The sequence below is a fragment of the Tetrao urogallus genome (assembly GCF_951394365.1).
Source record: "Tetrao urogallus genome assembly, chromosome: 3".
Classification (NCBI taxonomy): domain Eukaryota; kingdom Metazoa; phylum Chordata; class Aves; order Galliformes; family Phasianidae; genus Tetrao; species Tetrao urogallus.
This window is the reverse complement of record NC_136815.1, coordinates 39,421,333-39,444,399: the sequence shown is the minus strand read 5'-3', so window position 1 is coordinate 39,444,399 and position 23,067 is coordinate 39,421,333. Positions and strand designations below refer to the sequence as shown.

At 35.6% G+C, this 23,067-nt stretch overlaps 1 protein-coding gene across 1 annotated transcript in view; it reads left to right on the top strand.

Annotated features, from left to right (window-relative positions):
* The window catches only part of SNTG1 (syntrophin gamma 1), a gene marked incomplete at both ends in the record, with an annotated part of 147,504 nt that overhangs the window by 74,748 nt on the left and 49,689 nt on the right, over positions 1-23,067 (top strand). The window contains one exon of the mRNA XM_079533868.1: positions 9,279-9,317. Within this exon, the coding sequence (XP_079389994.1) occupies positions 9,279-9,317 (39 nt within the window). The remainder of the gene's footprint in view (positions 1-9,278; positions 9,318-23,067) is intronic.

Sequence of the window (23,067 nt, the reverse complement as noted above, 5' to 3'; positions counted from 1 at the left end):
CTGTTCTGAAATCTGTGGAGACAGATGCACTTTGAATGAAAGATTTTAAAAATGTATCTTGAACTTTATGGATCATGTGACAATTCTCACTCCTGCACAAATATGTCATTTTTAAATGGATTAGAAAATTGTCTTGCTTTTTTTCACTTTTCTGTTCTCTGCTGGGGGGAAAAAAAAAAGAAAAGAAAAAAAAAGTGATTTTAAAAGATCACAATTATCTTAATATAATGCATTGAAATCCAATAAACGTTCATAGTATTTGCATAGGTAAGCCTGAAATCAACATTAAGGTAAAACTTACCTTTAAATTTTATTGTGTTATCTTCTGAAGTGCTCATAGTTGTTCTTAATTGCAAGAAGCTGATAATTCTCAAGAGGACGAGGATAATTCTTTTGACTTTTAATTATTCAAAATTCTTCCTATCTAAGGATTATAAGGTCATATCCAAGAAAGAAAATATATACCATCAATTCCTAGTATGATAATTTAACATTACTTTGTCAAAACTCAAATAGTCTTCAAATGTAGTTAAGTTTCTAACAGGCTTCTTAAAAATAAATAAATAAATAAATAATAGTCTGAACTCAAATTGTGTCATTGTGAGAAATATGGGTTTCCCCCATATTTCGAGTACTGCATCCTTTTTGGTACTTCGACAAATTCTACCCATTGGCCTGCCTTTCAGTTATAATCTGACAGATTGAAAATGACCATATTGCTCGGTATTTGAACATAACTCTTCAGAAACACCAGAAAATGCTTCAGTCCCAATATTGCATCATATTTTATGATAACATTTGAATTCTTGAATTCTAATGGGGAGAAATTGGAGGTAAGTAGGAGCAACTGCATAATTTAGAAGTGAACTGAATTCAGGATCTCTCAAGCAAATGGCTCTGTAACTTTTTGAGAGAAAGAGGTCTGATTTTTCCTAAAAAAAAAATTAAATTAAAACAATGCAGTGATTTTATTGCAAAAGTTTCTCGTTGAAAAACAGCTCAGAGTATAGTTTAACACAATATAGATTTAGTGAATAAAGCAAATGTGGAGTACAGTGGGTTTTCATGTGAGTAAAAATGATTGTTTACATGGGTTGATAGTAATAGGACAAGGGAAATGGTTTTAAACTAAGACAGGGGAGGTTTAGGTTAGATATTAGGTGGAAGTTTTTCACTCAGAGGGTGGTGACGCACTGGAACAGGCTGCCCAAGGAGGTTGTGGATGCCCCATCCCTGGAGGCATTCAAGGCCAGGCTGGATGTGGCTTTGGGCAGCCTGGTCTGGTGGTTGGTGACCCTGCACATAGTAGGGGGGTTGGAGCTAGAAGATGCACTGTGGTCCTTTTCAACCCAGGCCATTTTATGACCCTATGATAAAGGAGTGACTAACTAGAAGCATTTTACAAAATGTTTTTAAAATAAAAATAAGTATTTATGCAGTTTCAAGTGAAATTTCAAATGATTATTTGAGATGAATTGTGAGTTTTCAGAACAAATGAAGCACTGTAAATACAAGGCTTTTATAGCTATCTTACAGTCACATAGTAAAACATTTCATTATTTATTTCCTATCAAACTTAGAATTTATATTAATATCTAGTTCATTATCACTTGAACCTAATGTCTCAACAACTCTTTCGTATTATGTCAAACAAATTATTTAAATAGCATAATGGCAAATAATCTGACTTTAGCTGACTTGCAAACAGATTATTAGCTGGTGCTGTCAGCCAAATTGTTTCTGAAATATTGCTTTTCTTCCTGAAAGTTCCTAGAGAATATAAGTGTGTAATTCCTTTAGACAAAAAAGTCCAATAAAGATCTTCTTTTGTATATGAATATATTTTTTAATCCAGTCAAACTACAGTAATCTGAACCTTGGGATGGTAATGGGGTGATGGAAGATATAGTAACTATAAAGACTACAGAAAACTTCTTCAGCTTCCTTACTTCTGGTAATGGTATTTGTTCATTGGCAGCTGAGAAATTTATTTAAGTTAGCCTGCAATTTTATCATGTTATATATAGTCGTATAAAATTCCCCATTTCTTCTGCTGTTCTACTGTCTACTTTGTTGTATAAAAAGACAGATTGGGAACTGTGAATGTTATCTCTGCAAAAGTGAGAAATAAAGCAAATCTTGGCAAACTCTAAACTCTTTAGGGTCAAGGTCAGAAGCCTGCTGATAGATCTCAGTCTCAAGAGTGAGAACAAACCAGATTTAGCTGCAGAATTCAACAAACTGCCCCTCATTCACTTTTAATCAAGTCATATTACTTGTCAGGAGGAATTTAAAGGCATGCAGCCATGTGACTAAATAAATGAGCAACTCAAAAGATATGAATAAGGACTCTGGGGGGAAAGGACAGGAGGAAATTAATGAGATTCAGTGTGCTGTATACAGAGCAAACTGTTAGAAGATAAATCCAGTTATCCAGTATTTTTCCTTGTACCATCTACTAGTAGTGGATGTAGAAACTGGACATAGGAACCAAAGCTACAGTTGTCTCAGTCCAAATGTTTACAGTGGGTTTCTAGAAGTTATGGTTTGCATTTCTCATTACGAAGAAGTCTGAGGAGAGCAAGATGTCTCAACTGGAGCATACATTCTACTGAAATGTCTACTTGCAGGTCTTCTTGAGGGGGAAACTGTTCCTTCTAGGCAGTGATTTAATACATTGCTGCCTCATAGTAACTAAAGATACAAGCCTAATGACAGAGACAATAAAAAATTAAGTGAAAACGGGGCAGGCTGAAGAGATTGTGAGATCAATGATTTCCCTTCCCACAAAGAAGTGATGTATTAATCATTGGTGATGAAAAATTCTGTCTAGTGACTGAACCAAACCTTGTAGGAAGCCTTTTGTCTACCAAGGGCTTAAATCTCAGAGATGTCAATAAAGCCATCTAGCCAAAAGGATATTAACTGAGGCAACTCATTCATGACATGCATGACCTAATTTCAGTGTGACTATAAGAAGATCATATAAGAAGATCACTATAAGAAGTGACTGAGACTTTTGGTGGTTGGCGGACAGAGATCAGAAGCTGTTGTAATGTGCTAGCAAATTCTCCTGATCATGCGGGAAAAAATGTGTCATGGCAACCAAAGAGGACGATAGCATGAACTTGCAAGTAAGGGGTGAGGTGGAACTGTTTGGCCTGAAGAAATGAATAATGTTTCAACTTGAAAAAAAGCTACACAAAGAGAACACAGTTTCTTTGTTTCTGTGATGGATTACATGAGAAGTAGTGAATGTGATTCTCATGCAGTGCAACCAGAAATAGTCTGTTCAGGTATTAAAAAAACTTTCCACGCTCAGTGGAGCAGTATTTAATAATAGATTGACTCATAAGGCATTGAGAGTACCATCATTACAGGGCTTTATAAGCTGCTCAACAGTTTGATCTATTGAGTTCAGTCATGTTTCTATTATTTTGTATCACCAGCAGCATTAACTTATTCATTGTCAGTGCTTGTAACTGCATTCAGAAATATTAGGATAAGACAAATTATTTAACTTATTTTTATCCTCATTTGTTTGGAATTCTGTGAAAACTGGAAGTAAATACCGTATCTTGTTTATTGTTATATCTAACTGTTATTTCGTAATAAAATTGTAAGTGAAAAGTAAAATTGAAATGGGAGTTATACATTTTATTTAACTTCCAAAAAAAATCAGAAAGTATGAAATCTGGTGTTTTATATCAGAAGATATATGTAAGATTATTTCCTGACAGTATAACAGTCTGGTTTCTGCTGGGTGAATAATACACTGTTGGTTATAGAAGCAGTTTCACAGAATGGTTTGTGATGGAAGAGATCTTTATCCAGTTGTAAACCCCTACCATGGGCAAAGATACCTCCCATTAGATCAGGTTGCTCAAATCTCCATCCAGTCCAGCCTTGAACATCTCCAAGGATGGGGCATTCACAGCTTCTCTGGGAAACATGTTCTAGTCCCTCATGTTGAACTTCTTCCTTATAACCAGTCTAAATCTACTCTTTTGTTTAAACCTCTATCCCTTCTGCCATCATTACATGCCCTGTAAAAACTCTCTTTTCATCTTTCTTATAGGCCCCTATTAAATAATGAAAAGCTGTAATAAGGTCTCCGTGAAGCCTTGTCTTCTCCAGGGTGAACAATCCCAATAATAACTGAAGTAACAACTGGTGGACAGAGGGGCCAAGAGATGCAGTTCTGATAATCAGCTGTCTAAACCCATCACTGTTAAATGAGAGTTTCTTCACCTCAAGATCTGTTACACTATATGCCATATGCTTTCCTTTTTATATTTGATGTTATCCTTCATGACTTCACTCCATTATTAGCTGACATGAATTACTGAATTTATAACATAAATACTTTACAAATGCCAAAAAATGATCCTTGTTACTTCCTATATGTATATTGCTTGTTGTTTATCATCCCAGTTTCACAACAAGCACAAATAATTTTATGTATTAAATATACAGTGATCTGATTTACTACATTTACTCTTGAAAACCATATATTCTTTTTGAAAAAAATTATTCCAAGTCCAGAAACCTTTCTGACTGAATCAATGACATATCTTAATCATATCTAGCACACTTACTAAATAATATTTTCTTCAACAGTATGCATATTCAAGTATTTTTCATGTCTTTTTGTATAGGTACCTGTACTGTCTTGGTTTTGTGAAGAAGAATGATCCAATGTTTGCTTCACTGTGCTCTTATTTCAAGACCTAATTCTTTTCATTGCCTTAACCTCGTTCTTTTGACACGTGTATGTATATTGAAGCTCCAAGGTGTTGGCATTTTGAGGTCATAAAGAGTTCAGGATGTAACAGCTTCCTTTACATTTTGTCATCTACTGAACCAGTCATTATGACCTGTTACTCCTACCATATTCTGAAGTTTAAATGTTATTTCGTGGTCTCTGTCAATGTAAATGTAAATAAAGTATAATTTGGAGATGCCCAACAGAAATATATTTAACTATTTTGTGAGTAGTTATTTTACTCCATTTTTAAATATTTTTTTTTACTTTTCACATAGTTGATAATTCAGTAATTGTACTGCAATGAGCAGTCAGTATTATGAAATAAGTGACAGTTATCCAGTTGTATTTCATTATCAAAGTAGTGTTTCCTGTATCTCCTTCTGGGTCATTTGTTTTAATAATTTTTTTGTTTTTATATTGTTCAAAATGCTTCTAATAAATCTTCAATAGGGAGACAGATGTTTTTTGCTTTCTCTTGGAACCATTATAGCCTTTTTCCAGCATTGGCTTTTGATTGTTAGCAGTGTTGCTTTAACAGCACGCTGTGCTGCTAGAGTTCAGTGCATCACTGAGCCTGTCTTGATGTGGAAGCACATTAAACAGATGTGGTAATATGCATGTTGGAATCATAGTTCAGATGGCCATTTTTCCTTTGATAGTGTTCTTATACACCATAAATTGATTATATGCTTAACATATTCTAGTTTTTTAATATGTAAGTGTACTACCTAAATATGCATCAGTGTAAGACCTCTATTAGAAATTATAATCAACTGGTCTGTATGTTTTTATGTTTTTGTTTTTGGGTTTTGTTTTTTTTTTGTCTGTTTGTTTGTTTTTTGAGGGGGGCATCCCCACATCATACTAATCATCCTGTGTGTGTAGCAATATTTAGCAAAGATCTGCATGTGTCAGCAGCTCATGAAATGTGCAGGTTTTTAGTTTATTTTATCCCACTGGCTAATGCAGGATAGTCAGTACAAGAATTTAACAAAGAAGCTCATACAACTACAGAGCTACTTTCCAGATGAGACCTCAGCACCATCTGAGGTATTTTCTTCCTCTTATATATAGAATTCAAAGGAAACTTACAGTTTCCATAATGAAAGTTAATCCAGGGTTATTTACATACTAATACTGACCCAGAATAAAAATCCGTCAAGTATCATGTATAATGATAGCAAGAATTCAGTTGTAATCTTTTTAGCCAACTGCTACTTCAGGACTTTTGCCAGTCTGCTCATATGGGGCCTCCTGAATCATGCTTACTGTCACTTAATTGCCCATTTACTCTTTTGTCCTCTTCCATTAATACAGGATCATCACAGAATGGATTCATGCTTTTTTTCCAACTTGCTCCAATTTGTAATGATCTTGCTGCCTGTTTGCAACCACTTAACATCCTACTGGCATGCACTTTCTTGTTGCATTAATGCATGAGAAAGTTATTGCATTTAATTAGCCATTAATGAATGCAAATCAGCAGTTATGAAATGCAAAAAAATTAAAGAAGGCTCCAAAGATTAAATTGTTTGGGGAAATCTCTATATATGGCCAGCATAAATTAAAATAATAGAGGGTAATTTTTTAATGGAAAATTTGTGATGACGGAGGAAACCTACAAAGCTACATGACTTCTGTTGATTGCAAGGAAAAGATAGATCATATGTGAAAGTATGGGAAAATATTATTTACTATCTAAGTCAACAAAATACTGAGCAGGAGCTGGTTCACCCTTATTCTAGATGTTGTACAACAGTCATAGTGGTTCCTATATGTAATAAAGCGGTCTCTGTCAGTTGCTCTGTCCTGACAGTAAACACTTACTGTACTGTTGCTTCTTCCAGAGGCCCATTTATGGTACCTGAGACCCACACTATCATTGCACATTTTTCCTCCTATCTCATTAGACCTATGAGTCCCTCATTTACAATTTTTTTTTTTTTCAGGAAATAATAAGATAAAAGGAAGCATTAAGACATAGAAACTTTAAAAAAAAAAAATTTTTTTTTTTTTTGTAAATTTAAATTGTTGAGAATTGGAAAAACCTGGAATCTGTGTCCTTAACTTAGAGTTTAGATAATACTACTCTTAAGAGTCCTTAACGACTGCATATGCTCATTGAAAGGCACATTTCCTCATCATCTCATGAGGATCCTATGATTACATTGGAATGGCAAATTTCGTTAAAATAAATGGGTAAAAAAGGTCAAACTCCCTAATAAATAGTGCTTTTTAGATTGTACTTTAAAATTCTCTTATGGGAACCAAAAATAGTTATTGTAGTACTATTTGCTTAAAGAAAGTCTGAAATAGTAGCTCTCAGTGGAGTGAACAATTTAGTTCAGTTTCAACTGAATTTTAAAGCTTAAAATCCAGGTTTTGTCAGTTTCATCAGCTGCATTCCAGCAGAGGGCAATGAGAATAGAACAAAAAAATCTATAGTATGTAGGGGACATTCTGCTAACTTCCTCCTTATCTGGGATGAAGGCAGTTAAAAAATAAAAATAAAATACAAAATAAAATAATCATGTACACCTAAAACCTCCTCACCCTTTTGAGGAGTGATATCTCCCACATAATTTCTTTGTTTCTTCTGCAGAGAGGAAGCTTTTGAACATTATCCATATGTGTTGATACCCAATGCACAAATTAACTGAATATGGCCATAATTAATTATTCTCTATATCTCACTTCATATAAACTGTCTGTCCAGTACTTTTTATGGCTATGATATCCTGAAACATTTGCCTGCTTGAGTTTTTGAAACGTATCTAGTCATAATTTTTGTATTTTTACCCCAATGAATTATACTTCGAATCATTATTTTAAGATAGCTTCTGCTATTATCTCTTCTCCATTTTTCATCTCTTATCAACATCACTTGCCTGCTTAGCAGTCTGAGGCAGATACTTGTTTTTGACCTCATCTCCTCTTCCCAGGTTTTGGTGATCACCAAATCCCAAACTACTTTTGTTGCAGCTTTCTTAGAATTTTCTTCCTAATCCACATTCCAGAGAGTTGAAGTTGAATAGAATTAAGCCCTTAGCACCTGTTTTGCTGAATATGAAGTAGACATAGGTATTTCTCATTCACCTAAATACATCTTTCATAATGATTTCTGCAGTTTTCTTCAGAACAGAATGTTTAGTGCTTTCTACTCTTGTACCTCAGCTGATTTTGTATTGCTCTAGTTAAACAGATCTTTCTAATGGATATTCTCAGATTACCTGCCTACAAGGTTTTATTTAAAATATCTGCATATATCTCTGCAGTTTATCATACTGGTATGCTTTGTCAGTCCTCTGGAGAAAACAAGTGTTATTCATTCAGCATTAGTTACGTAGTGCATGTCCTGTTATTGTGCTTAGTAATTTTACAATGAGTCAAGTAACATTATGGAAAACTGAAGAAGCATTTCTCTTTTAGATAATCTATCTCAAGTAACAAGAAAAAATTATTTTCTTATTTAATTTTTTTAAAATGGAGATTCTTTTCTAAAATGATTCTTATTCTAAAAAGATGTTCTACCTTTATCTGAAGCAGTGTAAATGTTGCACTGCTCTGTTAGGGCTCAGTGGGCAACAGAATTCATTCCTTGATGATAATATCTTTAATCTTAATATGTATTTGACTCATTTACCCATAGCTACCAAAACAATTGTGAAAAGTTGGCATAAAAGATCATAAAATTAAATATAGGAACGAAATATCTATAATGAATGCAGATGGTAAGTATTCTAGGTTTGCTCAAAAAAATTTCAGGGCTTATTCTGAAAATAAAAGAACATTTTTATTCTTCTGCTAATGTCAAGAATGGGTATGTTCCACACTTAATTCTCCTATTGGACGCTTTTTAGTGAGATGGCTGGCAATGTTTATTTAGAGTGAATCAATCATCAAAACTGTAAATGCAAACTCCTTATGAGTCTTCAGTCTCAGATTAGGTTAGTAATAACATTTTAACTAGTGTATTTCTTATTGTTCTAAAGATAAAAATTACTTGATTATCAAATTATAATTGTCAAAACTAAATTTGTACACTTGATTCTGCACCTGGTTTAGGAGTATAGAGTAAGTTAATCTCATTTCAAATGCTCTTCCTGATCAATTTTCCATCTTTCTCTAAGGAAAAATATTTTCCTAAAGCCCAGCGACTTTGTGGAAGGTGATAAATAGACCTAAATAGCTATTACTTAAATACTTCAGTTTAAATCACAGCTTCTGCTCAGAAAGTAGGGAAAGTATGTGATGTTGTAGAATTTAGACAATAATTCAACATATATTCTCCTTTCATATTTTCTGAAAAAGAGGAATAAGCCATGGAGTTACTACAGAAATGTCCCTTTATTCATATGATTTTCATCATTATCCTACAGTAGATTTTCTTTTCTTTTTTTCCTCCCACACATAATTTGGAAGGAAGTGTCTCACACGTCTCCAAATCTTAATGTGTTTTTTTTCTTCAACTGACTGAGATATTAATCTATTTTTTCATTCATTTTTATAGATTAAAAAAATCAACAGGAATTTCCCCGTAAACCAGCAGGTAAGAAAACTAAAATTGGGGTATTTTCAGTCATAATTCTAATTTCATCTGTATTTAATTCTGTTGTAGCTGTGCATTGTGTTAGGTTAAAAAGTTCTTGGTAAGTTTTCTTTAGAGAGCACCTTGCTGCTTTTTTGTTTGTTTGTTTGTTTTCCTGACGTCAGTGTGATCAGTTTGGTATGTTCACATTAAATAAGATCATGCTTAATCTTTTCAAATTAAATGAAGTTTAATGCATATGTTCAAACTTAGTTTCTTCAGATTGCATGCCATCCATTTTCTTATAAAAGCAGGAAGGGAATTGCTATGCTTAACAGAATTATCCATTATTAATCGATGTTTGTCTAATATTTTTAGAATGTGAAAAGTCTCTTGTCTAAATGAAAGCATAAAAATGGATATAAATGGTTATGGGGCAGATCAGTAGGAAAATTTGGAACAAACTGCATTATCTGATTGTCTCCAAGTTCACCCTTTGACAGTATCATGATAGTGGAAGGCATGGCAATGCCTTGAAATGCCAATAGAATTCCTTGAACAGAGGTGTTTTCTTGCTAGCAGAATGACTGCTCTTCTCTAAAGCTGAGTATCGGGTATTTGGATCCTTGAGTCAAAGGGAAATGTTTAGATGGCTTGAAACTGAGAGACTGGATTTCTGTTCTGATCTTGTAGTTGCTAGAGATCAAATGAGAATGGAGAATAATCACATCTCTGCATTAGGATCAACACATATTTAAGAAAACCATAAAAACAAAGCATGAACAAAAAAAATTCAGAGTAAAGATGAGTACACTGTAAAGTGATCAGAGGGTCATTTGGAGCATAATCCCATACCATAGTAATGCCTTTAGGCTATGATATACATATGAGCAGTTGAAAATGTGCCTGTTTGGTAGTGGGCTACTTATCTCAGAGTACAAGTCTAGTAAATAAGATGAGGTAATTAAGTTTGCTTTTTCGTTGTGTGTCATAAATGTTACATAATGGGGATTTCTTTTTAAGTAATGGAGTAGTGGGAAACAGAAAAATTAGGTTCATCAGGAGGAATAAATTGCCTTCATGTTGACCAAGAGAATTATGTACAGCACTGAGCTGCAAACTTGACTTCATGAAGATATATTTGAAGAATGAAAGTACTTTCACCTCACATTTCAGTCAAGATTATTTCTGAGTTACATGTCTCTGGTCCAACTTCATTAGTATGGAATTGTACTAAGTGTAATTCACATAGCAGGAATGGGCATTATTAGTTTCTTTGCTTCTTTCTTCTTCAGAAGGTCCGCAAATCATAATAAAATAATAACAAGTATTTATACGCCTTGTATAAATAAAGTTAGAACAGATGAAACATAGTAAACAGACACATTTTTATTTGCACATGTTTTTTAATTCTTTACAGTACAATTTTATATTACAATATTTAGATAATATAGATATGTTTATTTCACTGTTGCTTCCTGATGTTACCAAGAAGTCATTTGCTACATTTAGCAATCTAAGTTAATTTTATTTAAGCATTTTCAGAACAATTTCTGTAATATCATCTGCTGGCAGTGACTAAGAAGTGCTCCTGTCTCAAAGGAGGGACAAAATACCTATTTAAGAAAACAACAACAAACACTTAATATTTTACTGTTACGATTTACTCTGAATTTGTGTCCATGTTTTTATTAACTTAAAAAAAGTAAGGACAGTAAAATTATAAACAACAGTTATAATGTCCCACCAGACTATTATTCATTCAGAGTTATTTGCTGGTTTTGAACTCCTGACATATAGAGCATTTTATTTCTCTTCATTGGAATTCCAGTGTAAAGCAAAACTAACTTGCTTGGCTTGAGTAGCTTGCTATCCGCTGGATTGGCCTACAATTAATGTGTTCCCTTATCAGCATCAATCACTGTCTTTGAAAAGAATTACTGTGAGCCATTTCAAGGAAGTCAGCCAAAATGTCAAACTGAAAAGTAGGAGGCGGATCAGGAGATAAGGTCTCACTGTCCATCAAATACTGGAAAACATTTATTGATCCACAGATATCTTGAAACTTTAGGGAATATTTATTTTAATATAAACCCAAACAGACTCCTGTTTGGGTTTATTTTACGTAGTTTCCTTTTGTTTTTAAATTGTAAGTGGTGGTAGGAAATAATACCCTATTTAACTTAAATTAGGAGAACTTACTGAGAAGAGTCACAAAAGAGTACGTAGACATACCATTAATTTCTGTCTTCTGATATGCAGCGGACATAAAAAATGTGCAGGGAAGCAACAGGCCTTTTTCTTTGATAAATCATTATATGTTTACTAGAATATTAATTATCATCTTGAATATCTTTATCATTGTCGCATTTATTTTAATAAAAAAACAATTTTGTCTATGATTTTGAATAGCAATTTTTAACTTCTTTTAGGCAAGCACATAATGAACTCAAGTTTCACTCTGAAACTGATCTGATTTGGATTTTATTTCATATTATTTCTTACAATATATTTTATCTAAATTAGTCCAAACTACAAGTACATTATCTTTCTTACTGTCCATCCTATGTATCTTCTTAGTAGGAAAGCAGTACCAGGACAAACTGCTGGATAAGATAGACATGGGAAAACCAGGGAACTGATTTTCCATTTACTGCGTTAAAGCTGTGTTCACAAATGCAATAAATTGCCTCTTGCTTCTGTACTACAAAGACAAAAGCCACGCCTGAAGGCTTAAATACAATCAAAGAATCTACACAAAATGATCTTATTCTGTAATAAGTACATGACCTTAGGAAATACCTACAATTAGTATAAATTGAACTGCTGTGTTCTTTTAGTTCTCAGATCTTTCTCATTACACCAACAAAAGTTTCAATATGTTCTCTCTTTCAAGATCTGAGCATTAACTCAACAAAGTATCCAAGTATCTTGGTTTAAATAGGCTATTTTCCATGGTTGCTGGAAATTCTATCTGCAGTCTCAGCGTAATGCTTGACTGTCATCATTAACTACCAAAAATTTACCAGCTTCAGAGGGAAATAAAATAATTTTGTTTTAATAAATTGATCTTTCATAACATTGTTTTTAAAATTAATCTACTTTTGCTCTGTTAAACAAAGAAAGCAAAAATATTGTAGCACTTAAAGTGTCATACAAATAAGGCAGATATGCATATCTTCATATAACCCTTAGTTTTATTTTCTCAAGGTTACCAAACACTGTAGGCATCACTTTCAAAAGCAAAGAGCAAAAAGCAGTTTAATCCCATCTAAAAAGTATGTTTTATTTTCTAAGGAAGGATAAGTATCCTAATACTAGAAGTGCATTGGTATTGGATGTATGATGTGTGTGATGTATTGGATTGGATGTGTACGATGATTTTTCCACATATATAACATACCAAAAGAGGGAGAATTCCTGCTCATCTCTCACAGAGATTTTAAAAGATTTGCAGAATCATAGAATGGCCTGGGTTGAAAACGACCACAATGATCATCTAGTTTCAACCCCCCTGCTATATGCAGGGTCGCCAACCACTAGACCAGGCTTCCCAGAGCCAGAAAGAAGAGATTTCCCCTGAGAACAGCCAGCACTGTTGTTGGCTTTGGATTCCAGCTAATTGAAAAATCAGTGGCCATTTGGCTGGCCAGTTCAGATGGTTGCCTTTAAGACTGATAGCCGTTCAGAACTGCTTGATATCAGAAAAGGGAATGGTAGATGGGATAGTGTGACTTTGGCTTTACGTTCAAATATTTCATTTTATTCTCTTTTTTAAAGCTTAGTTTGACTTACATGCTGTGTCTTCACCAGTGGTATTCATAAGGCTTCATACTTGGAAGAATAGTTGAGTATTTGTTTCTAGGAGGCAATATTCATGTTAAATTAACAGGAATGGCTTTCAGATTTGGAACACTGTCTGAGTTCCTTGTGGACTGCAAAGACAAATTATTTCACATAGGGTGCTACCCCTAGATGTCTTGTATTCTCTGGGAGGCTCACAACACTAGCTGAGAACAGAAAGATATCTCAGTGAACTGATGAAACTGAACTTAGAAACAAACATTAAAAGAACAATTTTAGACAAACAATTAAAAAGAAATTTATGTTTCTTTTTCTAATGCAGCCCTTAGTGTACTCCAATTCAGAATACTGCCACTGTTTTTCTTAGCCATGAAGATCGTTCTCACATGTCCCTCTTGGTTCTGTAATGTTAGTTCTTTTTTACTGCTTCAACAGGGACTTCAGCCCAATACATCTAAATTTTCCCTTACAAGGAGAGCATCCCAATGTTTCTGTAAGAAAGAAGGCAGTGCTTCCTCTCACCAATGCAGCCTTGATGGAACGCTTTTTATATGGAACAGTGATTGGAATGTCTGGGCACAGCAGTGTATTTAAAACTCTCTTTACCCATGCTGTATCTCTATTACAATGAATTAAAAATTATTTCCCTCCATCTTTCATCAAGTACAACTTAAAAAAAAAAAAAAAAGTATAATAGAGAAGAAAGTCCTTTAGTTGTACACTATTTCTCTTCTATCTACAGGTAGCATGAGTATTTTTGAAACATTTTTCTTGTCTGCACAGAAGATATTCTCATTGAGTAGTTTTGACTATCATTTTTAAGAGGAATCTTTCCCTCTAGAGTTTTCCTAAAATTAGATAAGAATTGGTAGCTGTCCTGGGCAAAGTTAACAACTTATAATGAGATTCATGCAGCTCTAATATTTCATGATATTACTTTGGAACTTATAACAGCCTATTTCTTACTTAGATTCCTATGTCTCTCTTTATTGAGTACTGTTTCCAGTTCCACAACTGTGTTTCATTCAGTCTTAAAATAACATAGTGGCATAAGTAACTGATGTCCTATTAACAGACAGAACTGGAGTATAACTGTGCATATCACATTCTGCAGTATTCAGTTTTCATGAGCTGTATTGCATTGCAGGCATATCGTGGAATCATAGAATGGCCTGGGTTGAAAAGGACCACAGTGATCATCTAGTTTCAACCTCCCTTCTATGTCCATGGTCACCAAGCACTAGACCAGGCTGCCCAGAGCCACATCCAGCCTGGCCTTGGATGCCTGCAGGGATGGGGCATCCACAACCTCCTTGGGCAGCCTGTTCCAGTTTGTCACCACCCTCTGTGTGAAAAACTTCCTCCTAATATCTAACTTAAACCTCCCCTGTCTTAGTTTAAAACCATTTCCCCTTGTCCTATTACTGTCCACCCTTGTAAACAGCCATTCCCCCTCTTGTTTATGCTCCCTTCAAGTATTGGAAGGCCACAATTAAATATTTACTTTCTCACTGAGATTCAGTTGAGTGTACCAGTTTTTCTTGTTTTAATATAATTTAATATATGCAGCTACATGTGGCAATGTCATATCATAACAGCTATATGTCACCTTATATTCTGGCTTAATAGGCTGCTGTTCCACTTGATTAAAGTAAGACTCTTAGAACAGTCTCTTTTAAAATTGCTTCTAAAAATTATACTCAGTGAGTTTGTTTAATAAAACCTCTTATGAAAGCTGTGTAAAGGTGAATGCATACAAATGGCATGGTAGCTGGCATGCCTGTCACCCAAGCCAATGTCCCTTGCTGAAGATGTGTTGCATCTTTATTACACTTAGAAAGGTGAAAGGCATTGCGTAGATGGGCTCATAGGACATCTGTTCTAGTGGTAACATCTGGTGGTAACACACTCCATATATTTTATTTATTTTAATAGTATCATAATAACATTTCAGATTGTATTGTATTCATATTTTTAAACTGGAATGATTAAATGCTGGAATTCTTTTGGAAGGTGACATTCCTTCAAAGAAACCATGTCATTATTCTAGTAGTTCCTTAAAGACAATGTGTATGTTCACTCTTTTTGGTGTTTTGATATTTTTTTTTTCCTGATTTGGCTTAATTTTTGAATTAGCTGTTTTACAATACACCACTACTATAATTCCTCAGAGTCACCATTCTGCATCTCTTGATTGACAGTTGCTGAACTTTTGGGTCTTTTGGTACATCTGCTGTAACACCATCTGTTGTCACTGTACAGTTTATTTTGAAGGGAAATCTCTGGAAAGAAAATTCTGTTGTTAAATGTTTATAGACACACACAGGGGAAGCTGAGTTCTTGCTGTTAAATTAAGCAGAAGAACACGATAGGGTGTAAATTATGCTCTGCTAATTCACCACATTGTATTGTCAGTCATCTATGGCACTTGGCATGGATTATTACTCCATGGCTTAAACCTACGACAGGCTTTTATTGATTATTAATATTGTATGGGACTTTCTGTAAAATAAAGTGAATACATTTATATTTATATATTTATATAAAGGTATACTCTCTTTAGTTGACAGGAAGTAGTAACAGGGTAGTTTCTGTGTTGTTCCAGTTGCTTCTGAGACACTTTCTGTTATTAAAACTGTGCTTCATTTGGCCAGTAAGGAATTTTTCTTTACATAGTAGTTCTAAATAGTGTTGAGCTTCAGGATATAGGCAAGCTTTAAAAAGGACATGAGCACCGTTGCAAGAGAGTTTTTAGATTTAGGAAACCTATATGTTGACCTTTGAGAGGAAAGCCAGATGGCTTCCCAGAGAAAGTGGATTACCTGATGAGCTAGACAATATTCATGTTTTGAGTCCCTTGATTAAGTTATTGGATAGCAGTGCTGGTATCGTGGGGCTGTGTCACCTATTGCTTAAGAGACAATGGAATTAATTTGGATGCCTGCTGGAAATTTAGATGACAGAAAGGAGTGATGAGATGAAGTTCTTATTTAAATCTCAAACTATAAGTCTCAAGCTGTGTATCAAATAATTTCTGCATATCCAGCAAATTCAATTTTGCTTCAAGTATAGATTTCTCCCTAATTTATTCCTACTTACTGCTTTTTTTCTTGCGTTTTTTTCTCCTTTTTTTCCTTGTATCAACTTATTAGCTCTTTTTTTTCTCTGCAATATTAATGTCACACCCTGGAAATACTTTCCAGTAAGGGTTATTTTTTCCTGATTGGATTTATAGACTATGTCCACATTAGATCTGAGTTCAAATTTTAGTTAATACAGGAAAGAAAGTACTGTGTTCTCAACTAATGGCCTACATAAAGCAGATGAATGAAGGAAGTCTTACTGCCTTGCTCTGTTGTAAACACTTGAAATCTTCTAACATAGACACACCCCACAACTGCAAGTTGTTAAGTAGAATCCTAAATTGTAAAAATAAAGAGGTATCATTTATTTACTAATTGTAAAAGAAAGATGATTAGTTATTGTACATATACTAATGGCATTTCAATGGCAGGTTGACAGAGGACTGTGTGGAAATGGTGGATTAGCTACCCGTTTGCCTTTTGGGTTCTGGAGAATGGAGAACCATTCAGGAAGCTAAATGCTTGCAGAGCCTGGTCTAGCCTGACCTTGAATGTCCCCGAGGATGGGGCATCCATCACCTCTCTTGGCAACCTGTTCCAGTACCTCACCACCCATGCTGTAAAAAACTTCTTCCTTACATCCAATCTAAATCTCCAAACTTTTAGTTTGAAATTACTTCTCCTGGTTCTATCACATCAGACCTTGCTCAAGAGTCAGTCCTATTTTTTTCTTTCTGCTCCTCTTTTTAGAACCTGAAAGTTTGCTCTCAGGTCACCTCAGAGCCTTCTCTTCTCCAGGCTGAAGAGCCCCAGCTCTCTCAGCCTGTCCTTGTAGGAGAGGTGTTCCATCCCTTGCATCATTTGTGTGGCCCTTCTCTGGATGTTCTCTAACAATCACACAGAATCACACAGAATCACCCGGGTTGGAAGGGACCTCAAGGATCATGTAGTTCCAACCCCCCTGCCTAGCAGGGCCACCAAACATACACATTTAGATCAGGTTGCCCAGGACCCCGTCCAACCTGGCCTTGAACACGTCCAAGGACGGGGCATCCACAACCTCCCTGGGCAGCCTGTTCCAGGGCCTAACCACTCTCCTCATAAAGAACTTCCCCCTAACATCCAACCTAAATCTTCCCTCCTTCAACAAGTATGTTTCTTCTGTACTGAAGACACCACATCTGGATCTAGTAATCCAAGTGAGGTCTCACAAGTGCAGAGTAGGGGGGCAGGATCACCTCCCTCTCCATACTGGCCACACTTCTTTTGATGCAGCCCAGGATATGGTTGGCTTTCTGAGCTATGAGAGTATACTGCTGGTTCATATCCAGCTTACATCCACCAGTACAACTAAGTCCTTTTTGGCAGAGCAGTGCTCCATCCTTACATACCCCAGCTTGTATTGATAGTGGGGGTTCCCATGACCCAGGAGAAAGACCTTGCACTTCGATTTGTTGAACTTCATGAGGTTTACCTTGGCCCACTGCTCAAGCCTGTCTAGATCCCCCGTAAGGCATCTTGTCTCTCGGGTGTGTTGACCACACCCCACAGCTTGGCATCATTCACAGACTTGCTGAGGGTGCACCCCTTGATCCCACTGTTCAAGTCATTGACAAGATATTAAAGAGCAGTGGTCCCAATACTGACCTCTGAGGGGCACCACTTGTCACAGATCTCCGTTTGAACTTTGGGCCACTGATAAGCACTCTCTGAGTATGATCTCATAACCAGTTCCTCATCCATCAAACAGTCAATCCATCATATCCATATCTTTCAAATTTGGAGAAGAGAATGCTATGCACAACCATGTCATAGGCCTTAGTGATGTCCAGATAGATGTTATCAGTGGCTCTCTTCCCTTGTTCACTGATGCAGTCATGCCAACAAGATCGGTCAGGCATAACTTGATCTTGGTGAAGCCATGCTGGTTATCCATAATCACCTCCCTGTCTTCCTTAGCAGAGCTTCCAGGAGGATCTGCTTCTGTTCTCTGGCACTGAAGTAAGACTAACAGGTCAGTAGTTTCCTGAGCCATCCTTTCTACCCTTCTTAAAAATGGGTGCTACATTTTCTTTTTTTCCAGTCACCAAGGACTTCATCTGACCACCAGGACTTCTCAAATGTCATCAAGAGTAGCTTGGCAACTACATCAGCCAATTCCCTCAGGACTCTGGGAGGCATCACATCAGGACTCATAGACTTACGTGTTACTTATTAGGGAGGGTATGCCTTCCTGGACTTTCCTTTTCCAGGTGATGTACTATAGAAGCCTTTCATATCCTTCTTTGTGCCCTTTGCCAAGTCCAGTTCCAATTGGATCTTGGCTTTCCTGACACTATCCCTACACAGCCTTGCAGCATTCTTATACTCCTCCCAGGTTACCTGTCCCTGCTTCCACTGCTTGTGTATTTTCTTCTTGAACTCCAGTTTGACCAGCAGGTCTCAGTTCAGCCATAATACCTTGCTCAGGAATTTATCCTCAGTACACTACAGGAATCTCTTGGATTGCCTACAAATCACTGTTCTACTTTTTCAACAGATATCAGGGTGGTTGAAGACCTTCAACAGGATATGAGACTGCAGTCACGATGCCTCCCGTAGCTGGAGGAAGAAGGCTTCATGAACAGGTTTAACTTGATATGTGGCCTGTAGTAGACCCCAACCACAAGGATTCCTTTGTTGTCCTGGTCTCTGACTCTCACCCGTAGGCTTTTGACTCCCCCATGGTCACTCTTCAGGGATAGATCTTCACACCGTATTCCTTTCTTGATGTAGAGGGCAAAGCTTCCTAACCTCCTTCCTCACATATCCCTTCTGAAAGGCTTGTAGCCATCAGTAGCCACATTCCAGTCATGCGAATCATCCCAGCAGGTATTGTTCATGGCAGCTACACAGTGGCTTCCAACTGCTCCTGTAAATCTTCAAGGAACTGGCTGATGTGATTGGCAAGCTGCTCTCCATCGTATTTGAGAAGTCATTGCTGTCTGGTGAAGTCCCTTGTGACTGGAAAAAGGAGAACGTCACTTCCATTTTTAAGAAAGTGAGAAAGGAAGACCTGGGAAACTATAGGCTGGTGAACCTCACATCTATGCCTGAACGCATTCAAGGCCAGCTTGGATGAGGCCTTGAGTAGTGTCATCTAGTGAGTTGCAACTGACCACAGTCACGGGTTGGAACTAGGTGATCTTCAAGGTCCCTTCCAATGTAAGCTATTGTATAAATTTATGATTCTGTAAGATCCAACCAGCTGGGGTGTAGAGTTGCTTCAGGCTGTTCCCAGGGAGAAGCCTGAAAGATTCTTTGAGTGTTTGGGGTCTGAGTCAAAGCTTCATTCATGTGAGTTTTCATAAATTTGTTCAATCTTATAAGACTCTTACAAGAGAAGAACTGAATTGGAATTCCCACTTTGACTAAATAGATAGATAAATAAATAATTGCATATACTTTGTAAAATATGTTTATGCCCATTTTTTTTTGTGATGGTCATAGCTTAAAAGTATTTTGCCAAGTAGACAGCTTGATTTACTACTTTCCAGATTAAGGACTTTTTGCCAGATCATTTGCCTTACCTCATATGCTCCTTTCAGATTTAGTTTTGACCTCTTTCTGATCTCACAGTTCCTGCGTGTCTTTCTGCATAATGTCATAGCTTCAGCAGGAGCAGTGTACCTCAGTTAGGTGATGAAAGATACGTTTGATGCATTCACTTTCTGAGTGCTATAATTAGTAGGTTGCCATAAAAGGGGCATGCCCTTTAGCTGCTACTTTTTGCAAGAATATGATTTTAGCAATTTTTTTTTTTTTTAATAAACATGTTCCTGTCTGTATGTATCTAGGACTCTTCTGAATCAGACATCCCCCTAGCAGATTTATGCAAGGGAATTGTTACTTCCTTATTTGTCATAAAGCTTTAACGTTGGATGAATTTTTGCAGTTAAGTTATACTTAGAAGCATAACAGTGTACATAGGGTGAAGTCAGACAGTGAGAAAGCACTCAATTTAAAAAGCAGCTTGAAGGGATTTGATTGATATTATTGCATCAGTTTATCTCTGTATTATGTTTATATGCATTACAGATATCTATAAATCCTGCTTGAAGCCTCTAAAAATATTTAGATTTATATTTGACCACTGAAGGCATTGGTTTTGTAAAATAAACAAGTTGGTGAAAGGGATTCCTTAAATTTATAAAATTAATTGAAGACTGCTTTCTTTTTTTTTTTTTTTTTTTTTTGTGTGTGTGTGATTGAGAATTTATGACTGGCAACATAAGTAGCAATTACTAAATCTAGAAAGGATCATTTTTAATTCTAGAATAGATTTTTATCTAGAATAGATAGAATATATAAATAAATAGAATATTTGCATCATTTTCTTGCATTTTGAACCAGACTTCTAGCCACTATGCAAATGGTTCATGAAAGCAGGAAGACAAAAAGTATCTTCCAACTACTTTGTTTAGAAACAGATGCCTTCAATAATCAGTACGTTCTGTACCTCTCTACTGTCTTAAAATGTCCTGAAAAGTGGTAGCAAATACAGAAACAGTGAAAGAAGTCAAATCATTGTATTGACAAAAGACACCTTTCCTTTAAAGTTGTAGTTAGAAATACTAGGTATGGGAAAAACAGTTTTCTTTAACCCTAACTTGGGACTTAATATGGACTTAATACCTCTGGTTATCAGATACAAATTTGTTCTATCTGGCCATTTTGGAATTTTTGTTGAAAGCTTAGGGTTTGAATTAAAAACACTGCAATAATTTATTGAAATATTTTTTCCTATTGCCTGAAGTCAATTTACATTTTCCGAAGAATTACATTCATTTTGTAGATTAGAATGGAGGTGTTCAGTAAACCAATACAGACATTACTACTTAGGGAATCGTATGATCTGAATAAATTAATTGGAATCAATGAAGCATATGCTTCAACTGTTGATCTCATGTTGAAGAAGCACATGGAACTCAAAAAGCTTAAAGAAAATATTTCTAATTAAAGTGTATATCAAGAGGAGAGGTGAATACACATTTCGTTGTTTTTCACTCACCTATTTTATATCTATAATAATGATATGCTTTTCCTCTCATATAATACCCTGTGAAAGTAAAATTTCCTGAACTTCTAAGAATAGTGGACAATAGAATTCTGAGGAGCATAGACAGTTATTGATCTTTCCCTTTCACTACAATAATGTTTCATGTTACCAGCTATAAGGTTGCCACTTGAATTTTATAAAAGAGTTGATGCGTAGAATTGTGCAAAATAATCAACCATTTATGGATTACATGCAAATGAAATAAAAGAACTGAGAAGGATTAATCACTGAAGATGTGGGAAAGACAACTGGCAAGAAAGCTGAATAGACAATGTAAAAAAAATTGTTAATTTGGAATGAAGAAGCATCCATTATAAAATCATGATTTAAGAACGCTTTTTGTGTTCTTTTAAACAATTGCATTACCTGGTAAGAAGACAATATTTGATGAGAATGCATAGCAGTTACGTGTTTAGCCTGTAAAAGAACTTTTGATTTCAATTTTAAAATTTTCAGAAACAAAACTTCTTAAGTCCATCTTATCTTATGACACAGCGAACAGCAACTTAATAGCAGTAAATATGCTCTTCTCAGAAGCTAATGACAAAAACATTTATTTATTTATTTGTTATAAATAATTTTTCTTGTTGGAATTTCTCTAAGAGATGCAAAGTTTAGAACCAAAAATGTGCATCTTTACTTACATAGAATCATAAGGAAAATTGTGCATGTCTGAAGCAGCAGATAGGTAATGTTGAGTCTGGGAACTTTCAGACAAATTCCAGACAGGCATCTAGCTTCTCTCAAGTCTCTGGCTGATGGCTCTGGTGGCATATAAGTGGCTGAGTGTCCATATGCACTTTATCCAACTGATATTCCCAGAGTACTTCTGAAGTCCAGCAGAATCAGAATAGTGTGATACTCAATTTCTAGCTGCTTTATTTCAAGTATACATTGAGAAGTCATGCTGCTTTCCATAACTTTTTAACAACCCAGTGTTTGTGGTACTTGCTTCATAGCCGCACTAGTCACTCATTATTCCAACTTATTATTCCTACAAGCCTGCCCTAATGCCAATAGATTAGATAATATGGCAGCCTCTCTTATGTCTCCTGCTCAAGCTGGTCTGCAATTCAAAAACTATCCAAGACAATGGGAGAGGACATCATGCAAAAAAGGGTCTGAACCCCTGAAAATATGCAGAAAGATCCTGAAATAGAAGTGAGCTCTGTGAGAGGAAAAACCTTTGGCTAAGTGTTATTTACAAGTCTACATCTATAAATTGTTTGATAGTTCCTGTCGATAACTTTACACTTTTCACAGGGCTTGAAATTTTTCATAAAGATCTCTTCTGCAGCCCCAAAAAGGCTGATTTTTTACATTGTCCTCCTAAGAGACTGTCTGTCATACTGAAGAGCTCTCTGTGGATACAGAGCCTCTGAGTCTGTTACTGACGTTGGAGCTTCATGTAGGATCAACACAGCTATCTTAATTTTGGAAAAGATAAAACCTTTACGGGATTTATTCTTCCATGTTATTCATAATGGTGGAATGCTTCTCATTGACAGAATGGAATTAAGAGAGTAGTGATATTGCAAAATGATTGTTAGTCAACACTCTTTAAAGGACTGACTTTTTCAAAACTCAACATTCATGGAAATACTGAAATATGTCAGAGATAAAGTAACATATTGACAGGTATCAATCTTTCGTAGAAAAATAATTAAGTGCAATGGGAGTTCAATAAGTGTTGTGAACTTTATTACTAATTCCCTGCCAGAGGCCACAGGCCTGTGAATGATTCTTCAGGTTCACTTTAAAAGTAAGGCAAATGAAAATAAGCTTT